The 23,314-nt window shown below is 55.8% G+C and overlaps 1 protein-coding gene across 4 annotated transcripts; it reads left to right on the forward strand.

Annotated features, from left to right (window-relative positions):
• The first annotated feature begins 257 nt into the window (after nucleotides 1-257).
• On the forward strand, nucleotides 258-22,892 carry SMPD4 (sphingomyelin phosphodiesterase 4). 4 transcript variants are annotated; one of them, XM_046025256.1, is made up of 20 exons: nucleotides 259-415; nucleotides 2,969-3,052; nucleotides 4,472-4,558; nucleotides 5,180-5,322; nucleotides 5,463-5,538; nucleotides 6,110-6,218; nucleotides 6,326-6,378; nucleotides 6,887-7,038; nucleotides 8,767-8,899; nucleotides 11,197-11,268; nucleotides 14,562-14,648; nucleotides 17,220-17,365; nucleotides 18,081-18,171; nucleotides 18,846-18,946; nucleotides 19,365-19,528; nucleotides 19,952-20,157; nucleotides 20,472-20,705; nucleotides 20,943-21,074; nucleotides 21,200-21,328; nucleotides 21,421-22,892. In XM_046025256.1, exons 1-20 carry the CDS (start codon nucleotides 341-343, stop codon nucleotides 21,748-21,750), a joined length of 2,604 nt encoding a protein of 867 aa, XP_045881212.1. In that variant the 5' UTR covers nucleotides 259-340; the 3' UTR covers nucleotides 21,751-22,892. The 4 variants fall into 4 exon arrangements, with proteins under 4 accessions (XP_045881214.1, XP_045881212.1, XP_045881213.1 ...); XM_046025257.1 differs by lacking the exon at nucleotides 14,562-14,648; XM_046025258.1 differs by lacking the exons at nucleotides 6,110-6,218; nucleotides 6,326-6,378 and having other exon boundaries at nucleotides 258-415.
• Nucleotides 22,893-23,314: the final 422 nt, after the last annotated feature.

Raw genomic sequence — 23,314 nt, forward strand, 5'->3', positions numbered from 1 at the left:
CAGTGATTGTAATATAGTAGGCGCTCAATAAATGCCTGTCGGAAGGTCAGTCATTGCCGTGTATAATTATTCTGCGCCGGTTCCCCATTAGGGGGCGCGCCTCCAGGACCCTAATAAACAGCTTCTCTTTGCGCGCACGCGCGCTCCTTGCAGCTCCCACATTCGGAGAACTCAGGGTTAAGGGACACTGCTGCCCCCGCTGCGCACGCGCCTTCGGAGATGTAACCCCTAAACCCCGCCGGCCGTCATTTTGCACATGCGCCTTTTGCCCTAACTGCTCGCAGAGTTGGAAGTGCGTTTCCCGCCAGGCTAGGGGAGGCGTGATGCCAGGCGCAGCTTGATGACGACATTTCGGCGCCGGGTAGCCGAATGGCGGTCTCCGTCCCTTAGGCAAGGGACTTTATGGGTCCCACAGGTGAGTGGTGGGAGCTGCGTGCGGGACGGTCTCATGTCCCGGCGATACCCCGAATCTCCGCCGAAGCCATCTCTGTTCCTACACGAGCCGTAGGCCTCGGGCTGGGCGTTGGTGTCTGTGCCCCGAGCCTGGCCAGCCGGCCGGCTGGGAACCCAAGGGCCGGGCTGCGCCCTCATGGCCATATTCCAGGGCTGCGCCCTCATGCCACCGTCTCGCGCGCCTCGCACACCCCATCCTGGTGGGTGCTCGGTTAGCGTTCGTTGAACGGAGTTGGCGGAGGGAGAGATTCGAGTTAAAGTTGAGCCTTGGGCTCAACAAGCTGTGTGGGAGGAAGAGCCGAGTGTGGCTTCTCACTCGACTCTTCTTCCCGGTGTGGGGTCGAGCTTCCTGAGCCTCAGTTTCTTCATCTGTAATATGGAGATCCCGCCTCAGTTTCTTCATCTGTAATATGGAGATCCCCAGGCTCACTTCATAGGGCAGTTGTGAGCGGCAAAAGGGAGAATCCCCTGCTCCTCAGCAGCCAGAGGGAGACCGTGGCAGTAGGGTGATTTGCTTGGCGTGATCAGTGTTGCCACTCGGAGAAGAAACCTCAAAACAAGATCCGAAGCAGCCACTAAATAAAGTGGCTGTGAAGTGGCGAATGAAAGGAACACTTTGTACATAGCGGAGAAGAGTCTGATGGAGGAGCCTGGCTGTGGCAGGGTTAGAGAACGGGGTGAAGAGACACTGCCCTCTCCAGGAAAGACTCCTCGGTTTGGCGCCTCTGGCCCTCAGTCCTTGAGCTGATGCCAGTGCAGGCTTCCACCTCATCATCTCTAAAGCTCTGCCCTTTGCAAACAGGCCAGGATTTTATGCTGCTTTGATTATTTTACTTTGGTCATCTTAATCGCGCTATTCTCTTGGTTCAGGACTGAGGCCTTTTAGGTCTTCCTTAAAACTGAATCTGATAGCCAGTGTCATGAAGAATTGAAAAGACCGAGGAGGTGTTTCTATTGCCAAGAGACAGAGATGCACGTCTCTCAGTTCTTCCACTGCCTCACAGCTTCCCTGCACCTGGTCTTTCCTCATCCACTTGCACTTCCATTTGCCACTTCAGCACGCTTATTCATGCTGTGGGCAGAGCTGCGCCAGGAAGACCATTATTAGTGGGACTCAGCTGTCTCTGTTTCTGTTCAGTCCACGTCTGGATAGTTTCAGTTTCTGAACTGGGTGGGCAGAGAGGAATCTAGAGAGTTGCTCCTGATTTTCTGATGGCTTGCTCAAAAACTCCCTTGGCTGCGCTTGCTGATACCTTCCATTCATTCCATTCATTCTTGTAGATCACAGTGACGTACGTGTCTTTGTGGAACATGTGTTAAGAGGTCCGTGTATTGGAATCTTGGCCCTGCCATTTACCAGATAAGTGAGGGCATGTGATTTACCTCCTCTTTGCTTCCACTTCTTTTTTTATCCCTATTGACCTCGCAGGGTTGTTGTGAGGATATATATTTTCTATTCTTCCTTAGCAAACTTAGCAGCTTGAAACTGCATCCACTTATTATCTCACAGTTATACAGTACAGAAGTCTACACAGACTCCACTGGGTTCTCTGCTTAGGGTATCACAAGACCGAAATGGAGGTGTCGGTTGGCTTTGTTCTTACCTAGAAGCCCTCAGAAAGAATCTTTTTCCGAGCTTATTCAAGTTGCTTGCAGAACCTAGTTCCCTTGGGTTGCACAACTAAGGTCCCGTTTCCTTACTAGCCAGCAGCTGGCACTGCTCTCTATCTTGTGGTCCACCCCCTTGAGACTTCAGTCTCATCTGTCAGATTCCTTCATAACCCCTACATGAGCGTTTGACGGAATACCCAAGGATAGGAATCTTGGAGGGCTGTCTTTAAAATTCTGCCAACACCAGAGGATTAAATGAGGAAATATATGGCGGGATCCTTAGAAGCAGGTGTGGCCCCTAGCAGGTGCTGTACAAGCATCACCAAGGATTTGCCACTGCAGGCTTGGCTCTGAAGCTGGCCATTATGGAGTGTGTCAAACTGGCATTTCTTTTTTTGTTTAAGATTTTTATTTATTGAGAGAGAAAGCAAGCGTGGGCACAGAGAGAGAGAGAGAAGCAGAGTCCCCACTGAGCAGGGAACCTAAGACGGGGCTCCATCCTAGCACCCGGGGATCACGCCCCAAGCCAAAGGCAGATGCTTAATCAACCGAACCACCCAGGTGCCCCTAGACTGGCATTTCTTTCTTTTTTTTTTTTTTTTTTTTATTTGACAGAGATCACAAGTAGAGAAGCAGGCAGAGAGAGAGGGGGAAGCAGGCTCCCTGCTGAGCAGAGAGCCCCATGTGGGGCTCGATCCCAGGACCCCGAGACCATGACCTGAGCCAAAGGCAGAGGCTTAACCCACTGAGTCACCCAGGTGCCCCTAGACTGCATTTCTATAAAACCTGGCATTTGGCAGTGCGGAGTGTGTTGAGTTCTACAAATACTCTCCTGGGCCTTGTGAGGCAATGTAACGTTTTGTTGTATGGTGGACGTTGAGATGTCACCTTTGTTTTTTCACAGTGGTTTCCTAAGACGGCCGTTGTCTGCGGGTCCCGGGAGGTTGCAATGGCGTTCCCTCACCTGCAGCAGCCCAGCTTTCTGCTGGTAAGTACCAGCTGCCTCCGGGAACGTCAGCCTGATTATAGTTCTATAGTGCAGGGACTTTCGAGTTCTTTTCCCTGACCTGAACTGTCTGCTGGTAGTTCTTTGAGGGGATGCCAAGGAAGCTGGCCTGGGGGTTAGAATCCTTAGACTTGACTCTGCCCCCTACTGGGCAGGACATTGGGTTTACTCTACCTCTGAGCCCTGGTTTTCTCATCTACAAGATGAGTTTCTCACCTCCAAGGTAAGTTGATTCACATGCAGCTTTCACGACTTCCTGGGGCCTGGGAAAGCTCATGTGAATGGATATACATCAGAATTTTCGCATCTTGTAAATCTTTACGTGCTTCACGGGGTATTCTAATAATCCCAGCTGTTATCCTTAGAAAGTGGTGTGACAACACTCTCAGCATTAAACATGATGCTGGGAAGTTATGTTTGAGGCAGATAGCCATGGTGAGGATTCCTTATTTCAGTTCCCAGAAGATACTTTCTGTAAACATTCATTCAGAAAGACATGCTTCCTTAGTGCCCCTTCTAGAGTCAACACTTGCAGTGCTCCTGGCATCCAGTGGGTAGAGGCCAGGCATGCAGGGAGCATTCCCACAGCGTGTGGCACAATCCCAGATCTTTATCTCTGCGACACCACCCTCATTTGAAGATGGCCAAGGCCTTCGATTTCCTTGGGCATAGCCGTTTTGGTTCAAATTCTGGCATTTTTTCCTGATCTTAATCCACACCCCATGACCTTGGGTAGATTTCCTTCCTTCTTGTCTTAAATATTTCCTGGCCTGTCCAGTGCCTTCACGATTAGTGTCAACATTTGGTTGAAACCATCTGTCGTTTCTAGCCTGCCTTGTTTCTTAAGGTAATGAATTCATTTGGCCCGTTATGTACTGAATACAGGATTGCTCGGTTAAGAGGGCTTCTCCTCTCTCCCTTGTTTTGTCAGGCATCCTCACTGATGATAACAGTTGTGTCATCACAGGGAAATTTCCAGTTTGTGCGTGTGTACACTCAGGGAGTACTCTGTGGTCTGTGAGCGGTGCCCTACGCAATAAGGGTCCTCTTCTGGCTATGGGGCTGACCCTGGAACTGAGACCCTGCTCTGGATTGGGTGGAAGTCACTTCTGTTGTGAAATTGTGTAGTACCCTGCTGTAACTGGGGATGCCTGACAGAGGGTGCAGGAAAGAAGCCTGAGAGTTGACTGTCTGGAGAGCAAAGGACCCCTACCTCTCCCAGTTGCATCCTTTAGGCCACTGACACACGTATGACCTGACTCACAAGATGTTGGGGAGCCATGCCCATGGTGTGTCTGACTCCTGCCTTTCACTCAGGTTTCTGTTTTGATTCGAGCCAGTTGGCAGAAAAGTTGCCAACTGAATATGCTTATGATTTTTTTGGTTTATTCTGTCTTCTAGGCTAGCCTGAAAGCTGACTCTATAAATAAGCCCTTTGCACAGCGGTGCCAAGACTTGGTTAAAGTCATCGAGGATTTTCCAGCGAAGGTACAGTTCTGCTAGCATCTCTTTGGGGCATGTCTCATATATTCTTTGAAAAAACATTCTTATGGCCCCTGATTCCCAACTCTGAGCACTGCCTTGCGCAGAGGTGTGACCCAGTATTGTGACTGTCACCTTTATGGACACATTTAAACATGTCAGCATGTACACCAGGGGTTCTAAGCCACAGGTGCTTCTGTCCTGCATGGGACATTTGACAACGTCTAGAGACATTTTTGGTTGTCACACAGGGGAGGGTGTTACTAGAATCGAGTGGGCAGAGGCCAGTGATGCTGGTACGTTTCCCAAATTGCACAGGACACTCCACCTCAGCAAAGAAGTATCCAGCCCAAAAGATTGAGAAACCCTGGTTTTCGCCCTGAAAATGTATATTTTATTTAAGTCCTACCCAGAATTACCAAGTAGTAAGTGTAAGCCCAGGAAGCCAGCCTGGTCAAGGATTTTCACCCTGGAAATTTCCAGTTCGTGTGTACACACTCAGTGAAGGAGGTGGACAGCTTGGGGTGTAGGACTGGACGGGGCAGGAGGCCTGCATGGCATACAGCCCAGCGGTGGGCACTGGGCCTCAGCAAGCCTGCCCAAAGCCTCCCCTACACACAATTTTAGGAGCTGCACGCCATCTTCCCGTGGCTGGTGGAGAGCATTTTTGGCAGCCTGGATGGTGTCCTTCTCGGCTGGAACCTCCGCTGTTTGCAGGGACGCATGAGTCCTGTGGAATACAGCATTGCAATGGAATTTCTAGACCCCGGGTAGGTAGGTTTATCACCTGAGAGGGGCTGGATGTTTCCTCATGGTGATCCCGTTCTTAAAACACCATATTTCTCAAAGTAAGAAGAAAGGTGGTTTACAGCTCATTGCCCTTTTTCTGTTGGTTTAATTTCATGGTCAGTGGCCCAATGATGAAGTTGGTTTATAAGCTTCAGGCCGAAGATTACAAGTTTGACTTTCCTGTCTCCTACCTGCCTGTAAGTAAGCCGTGGGATGAGCATCATGCTCAGGACAGAGCGCCCTGCACAGTGGCTGTGGTGGTGCGGGTGGGGCAGGGCTAGGGGGACCGCGGCCGTGAGGAGGAGAAGACCATGGTGTCTGCTCAGGGTCTGGGGGAGCATCATTCCCAACTTTGCTCAAGGACAAGGCACAATTCGACCTGGTTTGTCCCTGGCAGGGGATCAGAGTGGCAGGTAAGGCCATGTGACCGGTTGCTCTGTTTTTCTGAGTTTGCAGTCCTTCAAGGGCAAATTGAGGGGTGACTTTCTTGGTGGGTATGGGAAGCAAAGAAGAGGGGGAACACGAAGCCTTTGACGAGGCTCAGAAACTCACACAGCTGCTGCCCTTGCTGTTTGAGAGTCTTCCTTATGATAGCGTGAGCAATTCTGAGTAGAGGCCCTCTTATTCCAGCGCTACCAGGAGGACAGCACTGCTCCCCGAGGCAGGGTCCGTGTGCTAGTCACCCCTGCAGCAGCCTTTCCCAGAGGCTGCGCCACGTAGGGGTGCCCTGTGGAGCCTGCCCACAAGCCCAACACCCTGTCTCCGTAGGGCCCCGTGAAGGCGTCCATCCAGGAGCGCGTGCTCCCTGACAGCCCTCTGTACCACAACAAGGTCCAGTTCCCCCCGACAGGGGGCCTTGGCCTGAACTTGGCCCTCAGTATCCTTTGTCAGTCCCCCAGGACTGGGGAGGCCAAGGGGGTCCGGGACACAGTGCTGGGGGTGGCCCAATAACCCTGCCCGTTTGCCTCCTGACGCTGCCATCAGATCCGTTTGAATACTACATGTTCTTCTTTGCTTTGAGCCTCATCACTCAAAAGGTACAAGAGGGGTGCCCCTGAACAGCTTTTTCCCAAAGCCCCCGGGGGTGGGGCCTGTGGCCTAGGACTTTCTTTACTTTCCATTTCTTCTCCCTTCTCACCTCATTTCTCTGGCTCCTCCTCTGCATCCTCCTTCAGCCTTTGTTCTTAAGACCATCCTCACTTAGGATGACAGGCCGGTGGGCACACTTGATAGGCAACATAGGGTGACTTGCACACCCCAATTGGTTGGGGGGGACTTCCTACGGGAAGTGCTTGCTGGGCACGGGGGCAAAGCAGAGGTGCCCAGGAAGCTTGCATGCTGAAAAGGACTCTGGGGTCTAGTCAGGCCCCCTGTGGGCGGGGGGAATTCGTCTCCTGGTACTGCCCAGGGTGCTTGTGGTCTGGCCCCTGGGATGTAGCCTATGTCCAGAGCTCACGTGCAGTGACTTGAGCCCTGAGGCTGCTGGGGTCCGCAGCCAGGGGTGGCACCCAGAGCCACGCACCAACTCAGATTTGCTTTTTCCAGCCACTCCCTGGGGCTCTCCACATACGAACTTCAGACTGTGCCTATTTCATCCTCGTGGACCGGTACCTGTCATGGTTCCTGCCCACAGAAGGCAGTGTGCTCCCCCCACTCTCCTCCAGTCCTGGGGGGCCCAGCCCCTCGCCAGCTCCCAGGTAAGGCTCTCTGGCTGCCCTGGCTCTTGGCCTGAGGTGCCCCCATCCCTGCGGCCAGCCTGTAAAGTCTGGCCCTTCCAAAGGGAATGGCCTGGGTAGCGGGCACTACTCACAGGGACAGTAGTGCCACTCTTTGTTCAGGGTGCCCCAACCCCAACTGCCCTGGCATAGACCGGAGGAGGGCAGGGTAAGGACGACATCCGTGCCTGGGTTTTCAGTGAGCAGGTTCCGTGGCCCCATGGGCAAGGCCTGGCTTTGGTTTCAGAGTGGGCTGTGTTCTCCCTCTAGCAGCCCTCCCTACATGTGGCATCCAAGCCTCACAGGAAAGTGGTGGCAGGGGGTTCAAAGCAATGTTACCAGAGCTGATCAGTGGCACTGAGTGGGTGGTGCTGGAGAGAAAGGGCCTATGGGCAGGTCACCACAGAGCTGACGTGTGGAGGAATAAGAACAGGAGGAATCTGTCAGACCAGATCTTGGCCTGAGCCAGAGACCCTGGGGTAAAGAGCCTTTTGTGCCCATCCAAGCAGGCTGGCCTGTGGCCGGACTGTGTGCAGAAAGGGAGTGCGCAGCCAGCCTCAGCCCAAGGGGGAACTGAGGCCATTGGCGACCTTTAGCCAGGAACCAATTGGCCACCTCTCCCCGGGTGACACTAGTGACCCAGGAGCTGCCCCCTATGCTTTTTACCCTCCTCAGCCTTGCTGCTGGACCTTTTTCCTGGGGAGGTTGGTTCTTTCCTGTCAGCACAGGAATGCCCCCGAGGAAATGGGATTGAAAGGGGGACTTGGGGGTGTGGAAGGGGGAGAGGCTGCCCAGGCATTGGTAATGCTGCGGCTGAGAAGGACCCAGGATGGCCAGGTCACGCCCTCTCAGAGGCAGGCTTCCAGGCCTGATTTTGTTGGCTTATTCTAATCTAGAATTTCTGACCCAAGACTTGTCGTGAATAACAAAAAACTTCCATAAGGTCCTTCGCCTACATTTCTGAGTTGTTTTACTCTCTATCTGTATGTGTTTTTTCTGGGTCATTTGAGGAGGTTACAGACATGGTGCCTGCTATTTTTTAACATTTCGGAATATATTTCCTAAAAGCGAGTGCATTCTGCTACACGGCCACTGCGCTTTTATCCGAATCAGGAGATCAGCATTGCTGCCAGGCCACTATCTCATCCTCAGACCCCACTTGGGCTGCCCTGGCATCTTTCTAGGGTCTGCTAGCCAGCTGGACTGGGGTGTGCAGAATGCCCTCAGCTTGAGTTCTCTGGTGTTTCCTAGCGAGTAGGCCTGGCAGCCGTGGAGTCTGTGTGCTGGTGACGTTGTCTTGATCACTGGGCCAGGGGCGTGTTGGCCAGGTTTTCCTCCTGTAAAATTAAGTGGGTACTTTGTGCCAAGTTAATTAGCAAGAGGGATTTGTTGGGAAGATAACGCTGAGCCTTTGTGATTATCAGCAGTGTTGGTGCCCCTTGATTATTGCCGGCCAAATCAGTTATTAATAGGCTGGTTGCCTATGGGCGATTGTCTGCTTTCATCCCTTTACATTGATCAGGGCACGCTCTGCAGTAGGGAAGTCTTTTCCCGCTCATTGATTGTTTATGTCCATATGGATTTGGGGGCCGTCTCCTACGATTCAGCAGGTGGTAGTGGCTTCCATTGCCACTGATGTTCACATTCAGATTGCCAGTGGTTGTGCCGGCAGGAGCCCCTAACGAAGGCCTGTTTCTGTGTGTCCCTTAGGACGCCAGCCATGCCCTTCGCTTCCTACGGCCTCCACCACACCAGCCTCCTGAAGCGACACGTCTCTCATCAGACATCTGTGAACGCAGATCCCGCCTCCCATGAGATCTGGAGGTCTGAGACACTACTCCAGGTGAGAATGAGGAGGCCCTTCTCGTCTTCTGTTTCCAGATAAACTGTCCAGCCACCTTCTGTCCCAGGGGGCAGAGGCCTAAACACCGTCCTCAGCCTAAACACCGTCCTTAGCCTGAGAGCACCTCTGAATTGTTGGTGTTTCCTTGCTGTGACATGTAGAAATCAGACTAGAGGAAATGTGCCCACCCGTCTAATCTGAATGTCACTGGTAGTGCTTTCCATCCCAGGATTCACTGGCCTTGGAGTTTTGTCTTTCTCGTGGTGGTGTGAGTGCTGCTCAGTTTCTAGTGGATCCGCATGAAGGTTTGCCCCACACCGCACGTCTCCGACCTGCTCTCACGTTGCTGGAGAGGTTTCCTGTGATCACCCTCATTTGTATATGAAGCCCCTGCCCCTGTAGCATTTCTATAACACTGGCTGGAGAAGGCTTGCAAAGCCTCTCACCTTGGTTGGCTGGCAGCCCTTATCCCTTCCAGGTTGGGGGATCCACATGGAAGGCAGTAGGGCCCTTTGTCTGCCCCTGAGCAGGCTCCAGCCTCTCACGCAGGCTTGGGCTGGCTCCCTCCCAGGGTGCAGTGCTGCCCACCTCCCAGGCCAGGCTGTCTCTTCCAAATACACTGTGGAGAGGTTCAGCTGGTTCTGACGCTCAACTCTGCGGCAGAGTTGGTAGCCAGGAGCTTCACTTACTGGCACCCTGACAGGTGGATAAGATGGGATTCTGTCCTTCCTGACTTATACATAACTCCTGGTATGTGGGCTGCTGCACTTGCAGCAGCCTCCATGTCATTGTTGAGATAGCACTAGGAGATCAGACGGCTGGACTCATCGTCCCTGGTCGCAGAGGGGTTCTGGTGCTTCAGATGGGTCCCAGCTAATGTGGACTCTGGGGTTTGCCAGCCCATGAGGAGGGCTGATGGCCAGGACCCGGGCTTATGGGGCAGAAATGCTGAAGGGTTGTTTCCTGGACCAGAACGTTAATGCTCTTTCTTTTTCTAATTGAGGAAAAAATTCCTTTGAATTGCAGTGAAATACACAACATAAAATTTGCCATTTTAACTATTTCTAAGTGTGCTGCTCAGAAGCATTACACATGTTCATATTGTTGTGGAAGTAATCTCCAGAACTTTCTCATGTTGTAAAACTGAAACTGCACCCATTAAACAGAAGTTTCCCATACCCCCTCTTCCCAGCCCTTGGCCCCCTCCACTCTGCTTTCTGCATCTACGATTTTGACTACCGTAGAATCTTATGGAAGCAGAACCATACAATTTCACGCAGCAGAGCGCCATCAAGGTTCATCCATGTGGTAGCACGTTGCCAAATTTCTTTTCTTTTTAAGGCTCAGTAATGCTGTGTCATATGGATCTACCACTTTCTCTGTTTCCATTCATCTCTGGGTGGGTACTGGGGTTGCTTGCACGTTTTAGCCATTGTGAATAGTTCTGTTGTGAACACGGGTGTACAGAAATCTCTTAGACACTTTGATTTCAACTCTTTTGGGTCTGTACCCTGAAGTGGAATTGCTGGATAGCGTGGTAATTCTGCTTAATGCTTGCCAGCTGCTGTGTTGTGTACATTCCCACCAAGCAGCACAATGTTCCCACCAAGCGTTGGGCAGCCATGCCGAGGCTCATGATGTTCTGGTTTTGATTAGAGGCCCCGCCCCGCCCCCCAGTGGATGTGAGGTGGTATCTCCCGGTGCTTTTGATTTGCACTTCCTGGTGGTTGGTGATGTTGAGTGTCTTTTCGTGTCTTTATTGGCCATTTGTATGTCGACTGGTGAAAAGTCTGTTCAAGTCCGTTGCCCATTTTTTAATTGAGTGGCTTTCTTTACTTGTGGTTGGGTTGTAGGAGTTGTCTGTACATTCTGGATATCAATTCCTCCTCACATACACGATTTGTAAATACTTTCCCCCATCCTGTGGGTGGTCTTTTTCACTCTGGATGGTGTCTTCTGTGCGCAAAAATTTTTAAAATTTTCATGAATTTCAGATTTACCTGTTTTCTTCTGTTGCCTGTGCTTTTAAAGTGCTAGCTAAGAAATGGTCGCCAAAGCCAATGTCGTAAAACCTCCCCATGCTTTCTTCTGAGAGTTCTATAGATTTAGATTTTACATATAGATTTCTGATCCATTTTGAATTATTTATTGTTTCTGGTGGAAGATAAGGGTCCAACTTCATTCTTTAAGATGCAGATAACCAGTTTTCCCAGTGCTGTTTGTTGAAAAAAACTACCCTTTGAATGGTCACAACATCCTAGATGAAAATCATTTAACCACGAAGTGCTCTCTTGCAGGTTTTTGTTGAAATGTGGCTTCATCATTATTCCTTGGAGATGTACCAAAAAATGCAGTCCCCTCATGCCAAGGTACGTTGCTGTGCTTTTTCGTCCCGTCTGCTCTTGCCCTGATGTGCCTGGTCCACCTGCTACTCCTTGTCCTTAATCTTAGCTAGTTTTCAGGGGCTGGTTTTCAACCACCACGCCTACTTCAGTGCTGGGCAATAGGCAGGTTTGGTTCTGTGGTGGGCTCCCACCATGAGGGCTGGAGGCCTGTAATCTCTGGGGTCCTCCTCATGCTACTTCCAGAGCCCCCTCCCGGCAGCCGGAATGGATGAGGTTGTGATGCTCGTGCTCTGGGGGTAGGAAAGTCAGCGAGTGCCTCCGGGAGTCACAACTGGCTCCGTCCACTCTACCGTCATGGTGCCTCCTGCTTTCCTGACAAGGTGGCCCCCGGCAGACTTCGCTCCCCTTGGTCCCCACGCTGCCCTCTCCCTCCTCCAGAGCAGCGGCAGGCAGCCCTCTGGGCAGTGGGTGGGATCTGACGCCTTCCTGCATGAGGCCTGGCCTGTCTCCTCCTTTCCTTCCCTTCCCTCCCAGGGCAGCGTGCTCATTCGCAGAGGCGTGGAGGCAGCTGTGTCCCCGAAACTGTCCCTGGGTCGCCGTGCCCAGGGCCAGCTGCCCCCTGGACTTGTCAGGTTAGAACAGCTCTGTCTGTTTAATAAGAGGCGGGGGGCACCGAGGGTCACACTGCACGAAAAAGCCTGAAACACGCAAACCAGGGCCCTGCAGGGAGCAGCACTGGCCTGTAATCAGCTGTGCAGTCCACGGCTTCTGTGCGCTGCTGGGCTGCCTCTTAGATGTCACTTTTGTCGGTGCCAGACAAAAAAAAACATTCTGTGTGAATGCTTGAGAGATTCCTTAAGAATTAAGAGTCTGGGCCTGAAATTCATACAGGTGACCTGTGACCTTCCCTCTGCGAATCCAGCACGGAGCTGGAATTGTTTTCCTGCTGTGGAGTCTCCGCAACCAGCTCTGTTTCCCTGCCCTCCGCTGAGTACCAGTTTGGGGAGCAGCCCCCAACTGCTGCTTTCTTAAAGTGCAGAGTACCTCAGATCTCTGTCCTTGGCACCACATGGAACGGAGGCAAAGCCAGGACTCCCTCTTGGGCCTCTTGCATCCCTGAGAACCTGCGCTGCCATTCCCGCTTCCAGAGTGGACTTGCATGTTCCTGGCTGGTGCACGGCAGTCAGGGGGTGGGGGCTTCCCCCTTGGGTCCCGAGGGCCTTACTCAGCCCCTCTGCATGTGGCTTGGTCTTGCAGAGGCTGCTTTGCTGCGTTGCCTTCCAGGCTGCTCATTCTGTCTTCTGAGCTAGCGCAAGCACACTCGCTGTGAGTTTTAGCAGATCTGCCAGTCCCAAAGGTTCTCTAGGCTGTCTTACTTGGGAGGAGTGGTGGGCCGTACCTGCTGGGGCAGGAGGGCCTTCCCCTTCTTCCCCACGTTTGCTTCCTCTTGGCCAGACCACAGGGCAGGTGAGAGCGGCCCAGAATGGCTGGTAGTGGGGGAAGGACCGGGAAACCCCCACCAGGTACCCGGAGAGGGTTTGTGTTTTTTTGTTGTTTGTTTGGGGTTCTTTGCCTCCTTTTGAGGCTGAACACAAAGCCTCCACTGGGAAGTGGAGAAAGACAACTGTGGACATCTCCTTCATCCGAGGCTCCTTATCATCCACCCAGGCCTGTGCTGTGCCATGTGGAGTCCTAGCCTTGAGGTCCCTGTTTCCTGATGTTGGAGATGCAGGAAGTGCAGCTCCGAGAGGTCCCATGGTTCTTCCAGCCCACCTCCTCCCAGATGACAGGCAGCCTGGGTCCAGAGTGGGTGCCCACTCTATAGAGCCTGGGTCTCTGCCCCACCCCAGCTTACTGAGCAGGGCTTCTGGAGAGGCAGATGGTTGCTGAAGTCCACACACTTCTACAGGCCACTGCGGGGCCTGCCCGGTGTTCCTTAGTCTGGGCAGGTCCCCAGCAGGGGAACCATGTGGTCTCTGATTCCCATCGAGCTGTGGCTGAGCCCAGGGTCTGGCCCAGAGGAAGGCCTTGAAGCGCAGCCCACTCCTTGCTGTGCTCCTTCCTACCCTTGCTCTGCGTGCCTCTTGCTGCGCCTGTCTCCTCAAGGCCTGGCACCCGCATTCTGGCCTCTCCAATGTGTAGCATGGTCCTCAGTGGGAGGCGTGGCCCTCACCAGCAGGATGTGTGCCAAGGCCGGCTCTGAACTCTGCTTGGCTGAAGGGGACTGCTATAGCAGGCCTTGTCATTGCAGGGGTGGGGGCGGATAGCTATGCCAATTCAGCTGTCATCCCCCATGTCCCAGGCTGTCCCAGCCTCGGGTTCCAGCTGCCTCTGGGTGTGTGTGGCTATGGCCAGATTCTTAGGGCCCGTTGGGGCTGGTGAAGGGCTCTTTGAGTCTGGAGTTGGGGAGTCCTGGTAAGGTGGGAGAGAGGGGTCTCCCAGAATTTGAACCCATGAGTGTTTGCGCCACCTTTAAGGTGGGATGCAAGGTGCCTCGTTAGCGCAGTAGGTAGCGCGTCAGTCTCATAAGGTGGGATGCAGGGGTGCAGAGGGTGTCAGACCTGGGGGGCTGAGCCTTGCTTGCTTCTTTGCCACCCTGGGAATCAGCCCCCACAGAGACAACCATTTGGGAGGGGCCACAGATTAGATCTTTGACTCCTAGGAACTGACCACATCATGTGTCAATTTGGTAAATTTTTCTTTGGGACAACCCAGGGAATCCAATAAATATTTTTCTTCCCTGAGCAGAGGGGTCTAAATTAGGAACGGTCTCCTCTAAAGTTTCTTTTTGGAGCCTCGGGGCCTTCAGGGCTTTGGTGGCTGGTGTTGTGTCCCAGCAAGCCTCCCAGGATCCTGGCGGGGTACACACGCCACAGCCATGGGAGTCAGGGTTCAGGGAGGGCAGGCCCGCCCCTCTGGCAGGAAAGTCAGGCTGACCTCAGGGAGCTAGAAGGACTTTCAGGCCCGGTGACTTGGAGGAGACTGCCCAAGTGACCTTAAGCATCTGACTCTCTCTGCCTGGCAAGTGGAGGAGCAGCCCTCCGGCCTGGCTCTGGGCTGCCCACTGAGCAGGACCCCTTTGGGCTGCTGAGAGGGTGGTATCCCACTGGCCTGAGGCTGCGGGGCTCTGATTGTGTGGATTGTCACTGATATGCTTTTGTTTTGTTTTTGTTTTTTGTTTTCTCTCCTTAAACTTCTGGGCTCACTTTTGTCTTTCTCTCCCTGCTGTCCCCTCCCCGGTCTCTCCCCTCCTGTCCCCTGCCCTGCCCTCTGCCCTCCCTGCCTCTTCTCGGCTTCTCTGCTTTGTTGTCTCTCAGCTGGAGGTTCTGCACTACCGACTCAGTGTCTCCAGCGCCCTCCACAGCCCTGCCCAACCCAGCCTCCAGGCCCTTCACGCCTACCAAGTACTGACTGCTCTCCTATTGTTGCGTTTCACCCCTGCCCTGTGGTGTGAGCCATGGAGCGCATGACAGTGCAGTGGTAAAGCGAGGGGGGCCGGCAGGGGTGACTCAGACCAGTTCCAAACAGAGCCAGGCCTGTGTGTGTTGGAGATCGAGGCGAGTGTCTTCTCTAGCCTGCGTTGGCCCTCAGCTTGGCAAACTAGTGCAGGTTTGGGGGGGTGGAGCTGCCAGATCTGCCCGCCCAAGCCCCAAGCCAACAGGAGTTTGCAAGCTCTTGGGAGTTGGTGGCTTCTGTGTTTGGCTCTGGTTGGAGGGAGTGGAAACAGTGGCCTTTGCAGCGGCCCTCCTCACCCACAGTGTGGGCCTGGTGCGGGCCTGGTGCTCAGGAACTGACTGAGCACAGGGAGGCCCCAGGGCTCATAAGTGGCATGATTCGGCCAACCCCAAGCCTTTGTGAGGCCAAGGTGCGGGGAGGACAAGGGCTTGGCCCCCCATCCTGGAGAGGCTGTCAATCCCTAAGCACGCTGGGCTCTGGCCTCTTATGGACTTGTGCACACTGCCAGAGGTGGGCAGAGTGGACAAGAGCCTGGTGGAGACGCATCTGCTTTAGTCAGAGATGACCAGTGTGGACGGATTTGAGGTTGGTAGGTGGAGTTCAGACCTGCAGGCTGTTTCTGGGCTTATGGAGGCTGGTAGCTCACCAATTCATGAGATAAAGGCCAGGAATTCTGGGCAGAAAACAGGCGTCTAGATCCATGCTCAAGGCCAGGGGTCTGTCTAGTTCCCCTCGGTGGGAGCACACCATAACATTTAACCTGATACCTGAGTACAAGATGAGAAAGCAGGTTTCCTGGGTTGGGGTGGTGAGCACACTCAGGCTCCCTGCCCAGAAGCAGCAGCTGCTGGGTGGAAGGAAGAGCATGGCCCAGGAGAGCCGGCAGAGGTGGGCCAAGCACCGAAGTGGGTAGCGCTCAGGCCTATGTGGGGGAAGGTCTCACTTGGCTAACAACAGGATCCCTGGAGAAATGTCCATAGCAGGAGGGGCTGCTTAGCTAAGGGCTGGGCCCAGTGAGAAATGCCACAGACTTTGGGACAATGTCCCTAAAGGACACGCAGCTGGAGGAGGCAGCTGGAGGAGGCCACGTACAGCTGTGGCCAGGTTCCTATGGGGAGTTGGCTCTTGACCGGGGGAGGGGAGGTTGGGGGAGGGGAAGCCGGAAGAAAGGTTTGGCTTCCCCCAGCAGGAAGATAGCCCAAGGGGCTTCCAGTGCAGTTGGTAAGGGCCTGTGCAGAGGAGGAGGGGCGCAGTTCCCGTTCAACACAGATGCTCTATTCTCTGTTACGGAGACAGTGGCGGGGTTGGCAAGGGACCAGGAATGAGAAAGAGGGGGGGACTCCTGGGGAGGGGGCTACAGCCTGGCATCAGTGCCTTCCTACTTTTGTCATTAGGAAAGTATCTTATGCTTTTTTTTTCAAATGATGCAAATTCATCCCACAAAGATGTAAACATACAGAGAAGCAGCAGCCGGTCTCCTCCCGAAGCCCCGTAGCTCCCTGTGCGAGCGGACTGAGCTGTGGGCTGTGTTGCCTAGGCTCGAGCAGGCAGATCCGTGGTGGGGAGAGCTGAGAGGACAGTGCCGTGAGCAGCGACAGTGGCTGGGTGCCCGGGCTGTGCCAGGAGGCATGGCCTCTGCCAGCCGCAGCATTGCTCAGGATTGGGACTAGGCTTCTGAAAGCTCGTCCATCCAGTCTGTGGAGGCCCCAGGGGTCTGGGGGTGCTGAGTGCGGGCAGAGGAGCGTGCCTGTCTGGGCACCCCAGAGCGGGGAGCCGGCAGGTGGCGGGGCCCGCTGGTGCCGTCCTCTACCAGTCGGGAGACCACCCTGTTCTCCATCGCGGAACAGCCAACAGGCAGCCTGTCCTCTCAGGCCTGAGTCTTAAAGAGCCTACGTGAACTTGGTGAATTGGAGCCTCAGCCCACAAGATCGAGAGTGCTCTTGTCTTGGGGGTCATGCCGACCACAGATCCGTCAGCAACAGAAGGACTGCCCTGGTCTAGCCCCCAGCTGGCGGGTCCAGGACCGGGAATGGATGAAAGGGTGGGGGTTGCAGCAGCAGAAGGAACTGGGTAGTGTTTCTGCCTGAAATGGGAAGCCAGGGGCCCCAGGGAGCCGTCTGCACACACCCAGGAGGCCGGCAAGAGACCCCTCTAGATCTGATGGGGGGGATGTCAGCCTGCCTTGCCCCTGCTGCTCCTCCTCGGGCTGGCCAGGAGGGGATCCCTGAGGATGGGCACGGGCAGCAGTGACCCAAGTCAGCCACGGAGGGTACAGTAAGGGGTTCAAAGCCCACAGCGAAGCCCTTGACAGGTGTGTTTCCACTCCCCGTGCAGGCATACTGAGCCACGGGCTATATCACCTGGGCCTGTGGGTGCCCTGCGCAGGCTATGGTGCTCTCAGCGGGCCTCGGGGCCAGCCAGTAAGGCACAGGGAGGGCCTGGGGGGGTGGCCCATGTGTCCCATGGTGGAAGAAACGTTTCTGGCCTGACTCCTGACGCCGCGCTCCCTTCAATGTTAGGAGTCATTCACGCCCACCGAGGAGCACGTGCTGGTGGTGCGCCTGCTGCTCAAACACCTGCACGCCTTCTCCAACAGCCTGAAGCCTGAGCAGGTCTCTCCGTCCACCCACTCCCACGCCACCAGCCCCCTGGAGGAGTTCAAACGGTGGGTATGGGCCGTGTGCAGGGCTCCCGCACCCCGGCTACCACTTCCTCATCCCTCACGCACGTTGTCCACTGTGGCCTGTCCTGGAGCGTGAGGGATAGCCTGCAAGGCACCTGCAGGGTGGGCCAGATGGGAAAGCACCTTGGGGTGCACCCACCCCCATTCGGGCCTCTCCTTTGGGGCCTAACGTCTTTGGTCGGAAGAGCCAGACTGCCCAGAGAAAGGCCCCGTCTTGTTGCTGCCTGGTCTTGTCACCTCCTCCCTGGCGGTGGGCAGAGTGGGAGCTCAACAGTGACCATGTTCCTCGGAATGCCCAGGAAAGCCAGTGGGATAGGAGCCTCTTCGCTTCCAGGTGGCTCTTTGGTCACTGGAGACTGAGCTCTGTGCTGCGCCATCCCCTTCATCATCTTCTCTGCTCCTCTCCCTCCATCAGAAGGCCTGGGATGGTGGCCCGATTCCTAGGCTGACGGGCCAGCAGAGCAGGTGACTTGTATGTGGTGAGCCAAGGAGAGGGGGTCACGGGAGCCTCACTAGTCCACATGTGTGCTGTGTGTCCTTGGGACATTACCTAACCTCTCTGAACTTTGATTTCTTCTGAAAAATGAGGCCTTACCTCCAGGGGGTGCCCACCCTTCACCCTGGCAGGCTGGCCCTTGCAAACCAGAGCCACTGGACTCACCTGTGAGGGGCCCCTCCCCCCTCCTCTCCCCTGCAGGGCTGCTGTCCCAAGGTTTGTGCAACAGAAGCTCTACCTCTTCCTGCAGCACTGCTTCGGCCACTGGCCCCTGGATGCATCGTTCAGAGCCGTGAGTGTCAGCTCCATCTCTGCACCTTTGCCCTTGCCCTGTGTGTGCCTGGCGGCAGAGGTCCCCGTGGGGTGGACACAGGAGGGAGTCAGCTGTTACTGCCAAGGCCTGGTGAGGAGGCCTTACGGGGGAGGGGGGGTATCACATTCTGGTCGTTTGAATTTTCAAAACCAACCCTCGGGTACGGAAAAGCTCTGTCCTCCCTGGATCTGACCCCAGCTGTCCGTGCTGGGTGGGTTCCCAGGCTCACTGGGCTGCACCTGACCCACTTGGCCGGGGAAGCATTCCATGTTCTGTGCCTCCGGAAGGCTGGCAGGAGGGCTCAGCGTCACAGGGGCTAGTGCTAATGTAGTGTTGTGTATTAGCTATGTGCACATTAAAAAATTGTTCTAACAAAGTAAGAATTAAAAAAATAAAGCTCACGGGAGGGTGTGCAGAGCTCCCTCCTGGGCCCTCTGAGGGTGGTAGGAGGTGGGAAGAGGCCAGAACCTGGTGGCCGCCCCACTCTCCCCCCACCAGGAACCGAAGCCCCGCAGTTAGACTCCCTCCTGCTCACCCACGCTGCCTCCCCGGGGCTGGGCTCCAGGCCACCTGAGGATTTGGCCCAAAGCCCCAGACCCGCAGCCTACCAGATTGCCGGCCGCGAGGCCCTCAGCACATGAGTGTGTTGCCAGGTCCTGGAGATGTGGCTGAGCTACCTGCAACCCTGGAGGTATGCACCTGAGAAGCCGGCTCCAAGCAGCGACTGCCAGCCCCGGGCTGTGTCAGAGAGATGGTGAGCCCTGGCCCACCGTGCTCCCGGCGCTGGGGGGATAGGCCGCCCCCTCCTTGACTGGGCCCCGGGATTGCTCTCCTGCGGAAACAGCTGTGGCCCTTCTCCACACTGTCCCCTTGCTGCTCTCGTCCACTCACGTGTGTTCGCACCCCACGCTGCCGCTCGACCCCCTCCACTCTCTGCACCCTGCCATAGAGCTCTTGTCTTCTGGGGAAGGGCTTCACCCCATGCGGGGCTCTGTCCACAGGAGGCCTGGTTCTCCCCCACCTCCCTTGGCCCTCACCCACCTGGAGGCTATGGCTGGGGAGAGTCCAGAAGCCCGGGAAGAGCCCGGGTAGGGGGGTGCAGTAGCGGTGTAGCCACTGACGCACCACTAATCAGGGCGATGTAGCCCCTGATGAACCGCCTCGCTCCCCAGGGCGCCCTTTGTGCAGGAGAACCTACTTATGTACACCAAGCTCTTCGTGGGCTTCCTGAGCCGTGCGCTCCGCACCGACCTGGTCAGCCCCAAGAACGCGCTCATGGTGTTCCGAGTGGCCAAAGTCTTTGCCCAGCCCAACCTGGCTGAGATGATCCAGAAAGGTAAGCCCTTAGCCGGCAGGAAGCAGCCCTCAGAGAGGGACCCGCAGGGACTGCATGGGCCTCACCGGCTTGGAGCAGCCCAGTCTCGGTGGCGTGGGGGCTCTGGGTGCACGGTGACAGGGTACAGGTCGGAGGTGGGCAGCACTGTTCCTTCCCTGAGGCCCAGTATGCTAGATGGGAGCTGGGCGGGGGGGCGCTGGAGGGAGTGGAGGCAGAGTTCAAGGCATCAGAAAGCAGTCTGGGGTCTGTCACGTCTCAGATGGCTCTGTCGGGCATTAGCTTCTCTGACTTCCCTTCGTGAACGTCAGCCTTCCTGTGGAGACTGTCAGGGGCTGCAGGAGCCTCAGGAGGTGGGCCCCTGTCCCTCGGGAACCTCCCCAGGCGCCCTGGAAGCTGCAACCGGACTGGCATCGTGCTTTCCAGGGGAGCAGTTGTTCCTGGAGCCTGAGCTCGTCATCCCACACCGCCAGCACCGACTCTTCACGGCGCCCCCCTTTACGGGCAGCTTCCTGTCCTCGTGGCCACCGGTCATCACCGACACCTCCTTCAAGGTGAAGAGCCACGTCTACAGCCTGGAGGGCCAGGACTGCAAGTACACCCCGATGTTTGGGCCCGAGGTCCGGACGCTGGTGAGTTGGGGCTCCCCTGGGCCCCCAACCTGTGCAGAAGCTGTGGGAGTGGGAGCTGGGGCAGACAGAAGGTTGGATGTTGCCTGGATGCTGCTCTCCTCCTGCCCTTTTTTTCCATCGAGGTCTAATTTTTTTCTGATAATAAAGATAACATTTGTTGGAAAGCTTTCACATTTAGAATGTGCGTGTCTTGGTCCTGAAAACTCCTCGCCCCTCTCCTGGCCTGGTGGGGGCTCCCCCAGGGCTGCTTGCCAGCCTCTTGGGGGCCACCTGGGCTGGCTGACCTGCCCCCCACCCCGCCCCGTGCCCCGCAGGTCCTGCGCCTGGCTCAGCTCATCACACAGGCCAAGCAGACCGCCAAGTCCATCTCTGACCAGTGTGGGGAGAGCACACCCGGCCGCCCCTTCCTGTCGTGGCTGGGCTTCTACTCCACAGATACGAACGGCTGCTACCCAGCCAACGACCTGGACGAGATGGGGCAAGACAGTGTCCGCAAGACGGACGAGTACCTAGAGAAGGCCCTGGAGTACCTGTGCCAGATGTTCCGAGTACGAGCTCTGGGGGCTGTCCCCTGCCTGGTGTCTGCTCCCATGCCCTTACCCCCTGGGGGAGTCCGCGGGAGGCATAGCCTGTACTGTCGATGTCAAGTCTTGGTCCCCTTGTGCTCACTGTTCGAGGCCCAGGGGTATAGCCCTGTCTGCTTCCTCCACCCGGGAAGTGAACGCAGGATGCGGCCCAGCCCCCTCAGAGTGCTCCTCACCCCCCCACCCCCGCTGCCCCGACAGCTCAGCGAGGCTCAGCTCGCCCAGCTCACGCTCGCCCTGGGAACGACGCAAGATGAGAACGGGAAGAAGCAGCTCCCAGACTGCATCGTGGGAGAGGATGGGCTCATCCTTACGCCCCTTGGCCGCTACCAGGTAAGGACCATGTGGCGGCCTCTCCCATCCCCTCTTTGCTTCTGTCATGTCCGCATGGGTGCGTCTGCGGGCCTGCCCACTCAGCCCGGGTCTCCCCTGGGACTCACTTCTCGTCCTGCTTCTAGATCATCAATGGACTACGGAGGTTCGACATCGAGTACCAGGGGGACTTGGAGCTACAGCCCATCCGGAGCTACGAAATCGCCAGCCTGGTCCGCATGCTCTTCCGGCTGTCATCCGCCATCAACCAGAGGGTGAGTGCCGGGGGCAGGGCTGCCCACGGGGAGAGGCCGGGTGAGTGCGTGGCCCTGCCCACGCCAACTCCCCACGTCTCTCCGTGCCCCAGTTTGCAGGCCGGATGGCAGCCCTGTGTGCCCGGGCCGACTTCCTTGGCAGCTTTTGCCGCTACCACCTCATGGAGCCCGGGCTGGCAGGCAGGCGCCTGCTGAGCCCTGTGGCGCAGGGGTCTGCAGCCAGCCGGGCCCGGGGTCCAAGGCTCAGCCTGCGCTTCCTGGGCAGCTACCGGACGCTGCTGTCGCTGCTTCTAGCTTTCTTCGTGGCCTCCCTGTTCTGCGTTGGACCCCTGACCTGTGCCCTGCTCCTCGTGCTGGGCTACCTCCTCTACGCTGTGGCCATGACACTGCTCACTGAGCGAAACAAGCTGCACCAGCTCTGACCTCAGGCCACACACGACCCTGGCTAGGCCGGCAGGAGGGCCATGTAGCCCCTCGCTTGGGCCTGGAGGTCACCTCCAAGCACCAGGGTGTTCTCCCGCAGCCACCGAGCCGTGCGTAAGAGAAGCTAAAACGGGGGGGTGTGGGCCAGGGCAGGCAAGGAGAGCGTGGCATCCACTGGTCTATTAGTTTCACAGGACAGCCCCGGATCGGCTGCTCGATCCTCTCTGCTCCCCTCAGCCCCGGGCCCTGCCATGACACAGCGCTCAAGGCCTTTCTCTGCTCTGACCATCCTGGGTTGAGCTGTGTGAAACTTGGAAGGCAGTGCTCCCCAGATGGGGCCTCGCCATCTGTCAGGTTGGCAGGGTGGTGTGAGTCTCCTTTCCCTGGTGACAGCGGGCGGGAGCTCAGCCTCTGATTCCAGAGAAGAATCCCAAACTCTGGAGGCTCCTGAGAAAGTTAGAGGGTGGTTCTGGTTCCTGACTGTAAAGCAAGGTTCTCCCGTCACATTTGGCAAAGTGAGGGTCATTCTTCACACCTGGCAGTTCCAAGGCTGGGCCGTTCGATTCCACTTGGTAGGAGAAAAGACCCTCCAGGAGAACAGATAGATGCTTAGTGGGACGGAGCTTCACCTCTGCCTCCCTCCTCGCCCCCACGCCATTAAGCATGTCACTTGGTGGTGGCCCAGCCTCACTGCCTAGCTAGGACGGGCGCTCATGTCCCGGGGCAGAGGGGATGTGGCCGGGCCATGGGAGTCGGGCAGCGTCTGGTCTGCAACCAAAGATGGTCACAGGCATCATTTGTATCTTCAGTAAAATCAGGTGCAAAGGCCCTAACTCTTTTATTACATTTAAATGTTCAATTACACATTCACGGTCAGCAGTCATCCCCACAGGGACTCAGGCACTTTTGTTCATCATACGGGTGACACACCAGAGAAAACATCTCAACAGAGATTTTAAACCAAGCCTCTGTTTCTGTTTTTATTTAAATATCAAGTTTTATATTTTGATGTAAATTCAGAATAATGGCATTCTGGGGCCTGTGACCAAAAATCAAACCAAGTTTGTAACTGACCATGGATCTGAATAAAACCTCTTTGGGCTCCTGAGTCTTCTGGTGCTGGGGCTCAGGTCCCAGTGCAGTCACCCTTACGGTTCCCTCAGTTGGTTTGGGGATGTCAGCGACCTGGGAAGCGCTGCAGTCCCTGCCCAGGGGGACAGCCGGTGGGTTTGTTTACAGCAGCAACAGACCAAGGCAGATGGGAACAGTGAGGTGGCCATGATGGCAAACGGCAGCCTCCCCAGAGTGCCGACTCCCTGGAGTTGCCCTCAGCCAGCACAGGCCCGAGCTGGGTCAAAGCTGGGAGAATTTTGTCTTCCATTCAGCATATCAGAGTTGGCCTGGATACGAAAAGCAATCCTGGAATGTCAGTCAAATTTTCGTGGCTTCCGGAAGCTCAGAGGATTGTGTATGCCCCCACCAGCCTCATTTGGGGTGCTTAGCCAGGCGCAAGTGTCCCATGTCCTCTTGTCCCTGGATGGGATTTTGCTTTTGTCAGATTGG

This window comes from Meles meles, chromosome 12, assembly GCF_922984935.1.
Source record: "Meles meles chromosome 12, mMelMel3.1 paternal haplotype, whole genome shotgun sequence".
NCBI classification, from domain to species: domain Eukaryota; kingdom Metazoa; phylum Chordata; class Mammalia; order Carnivora; family Mustelidae; genus Meles; species Meles meles.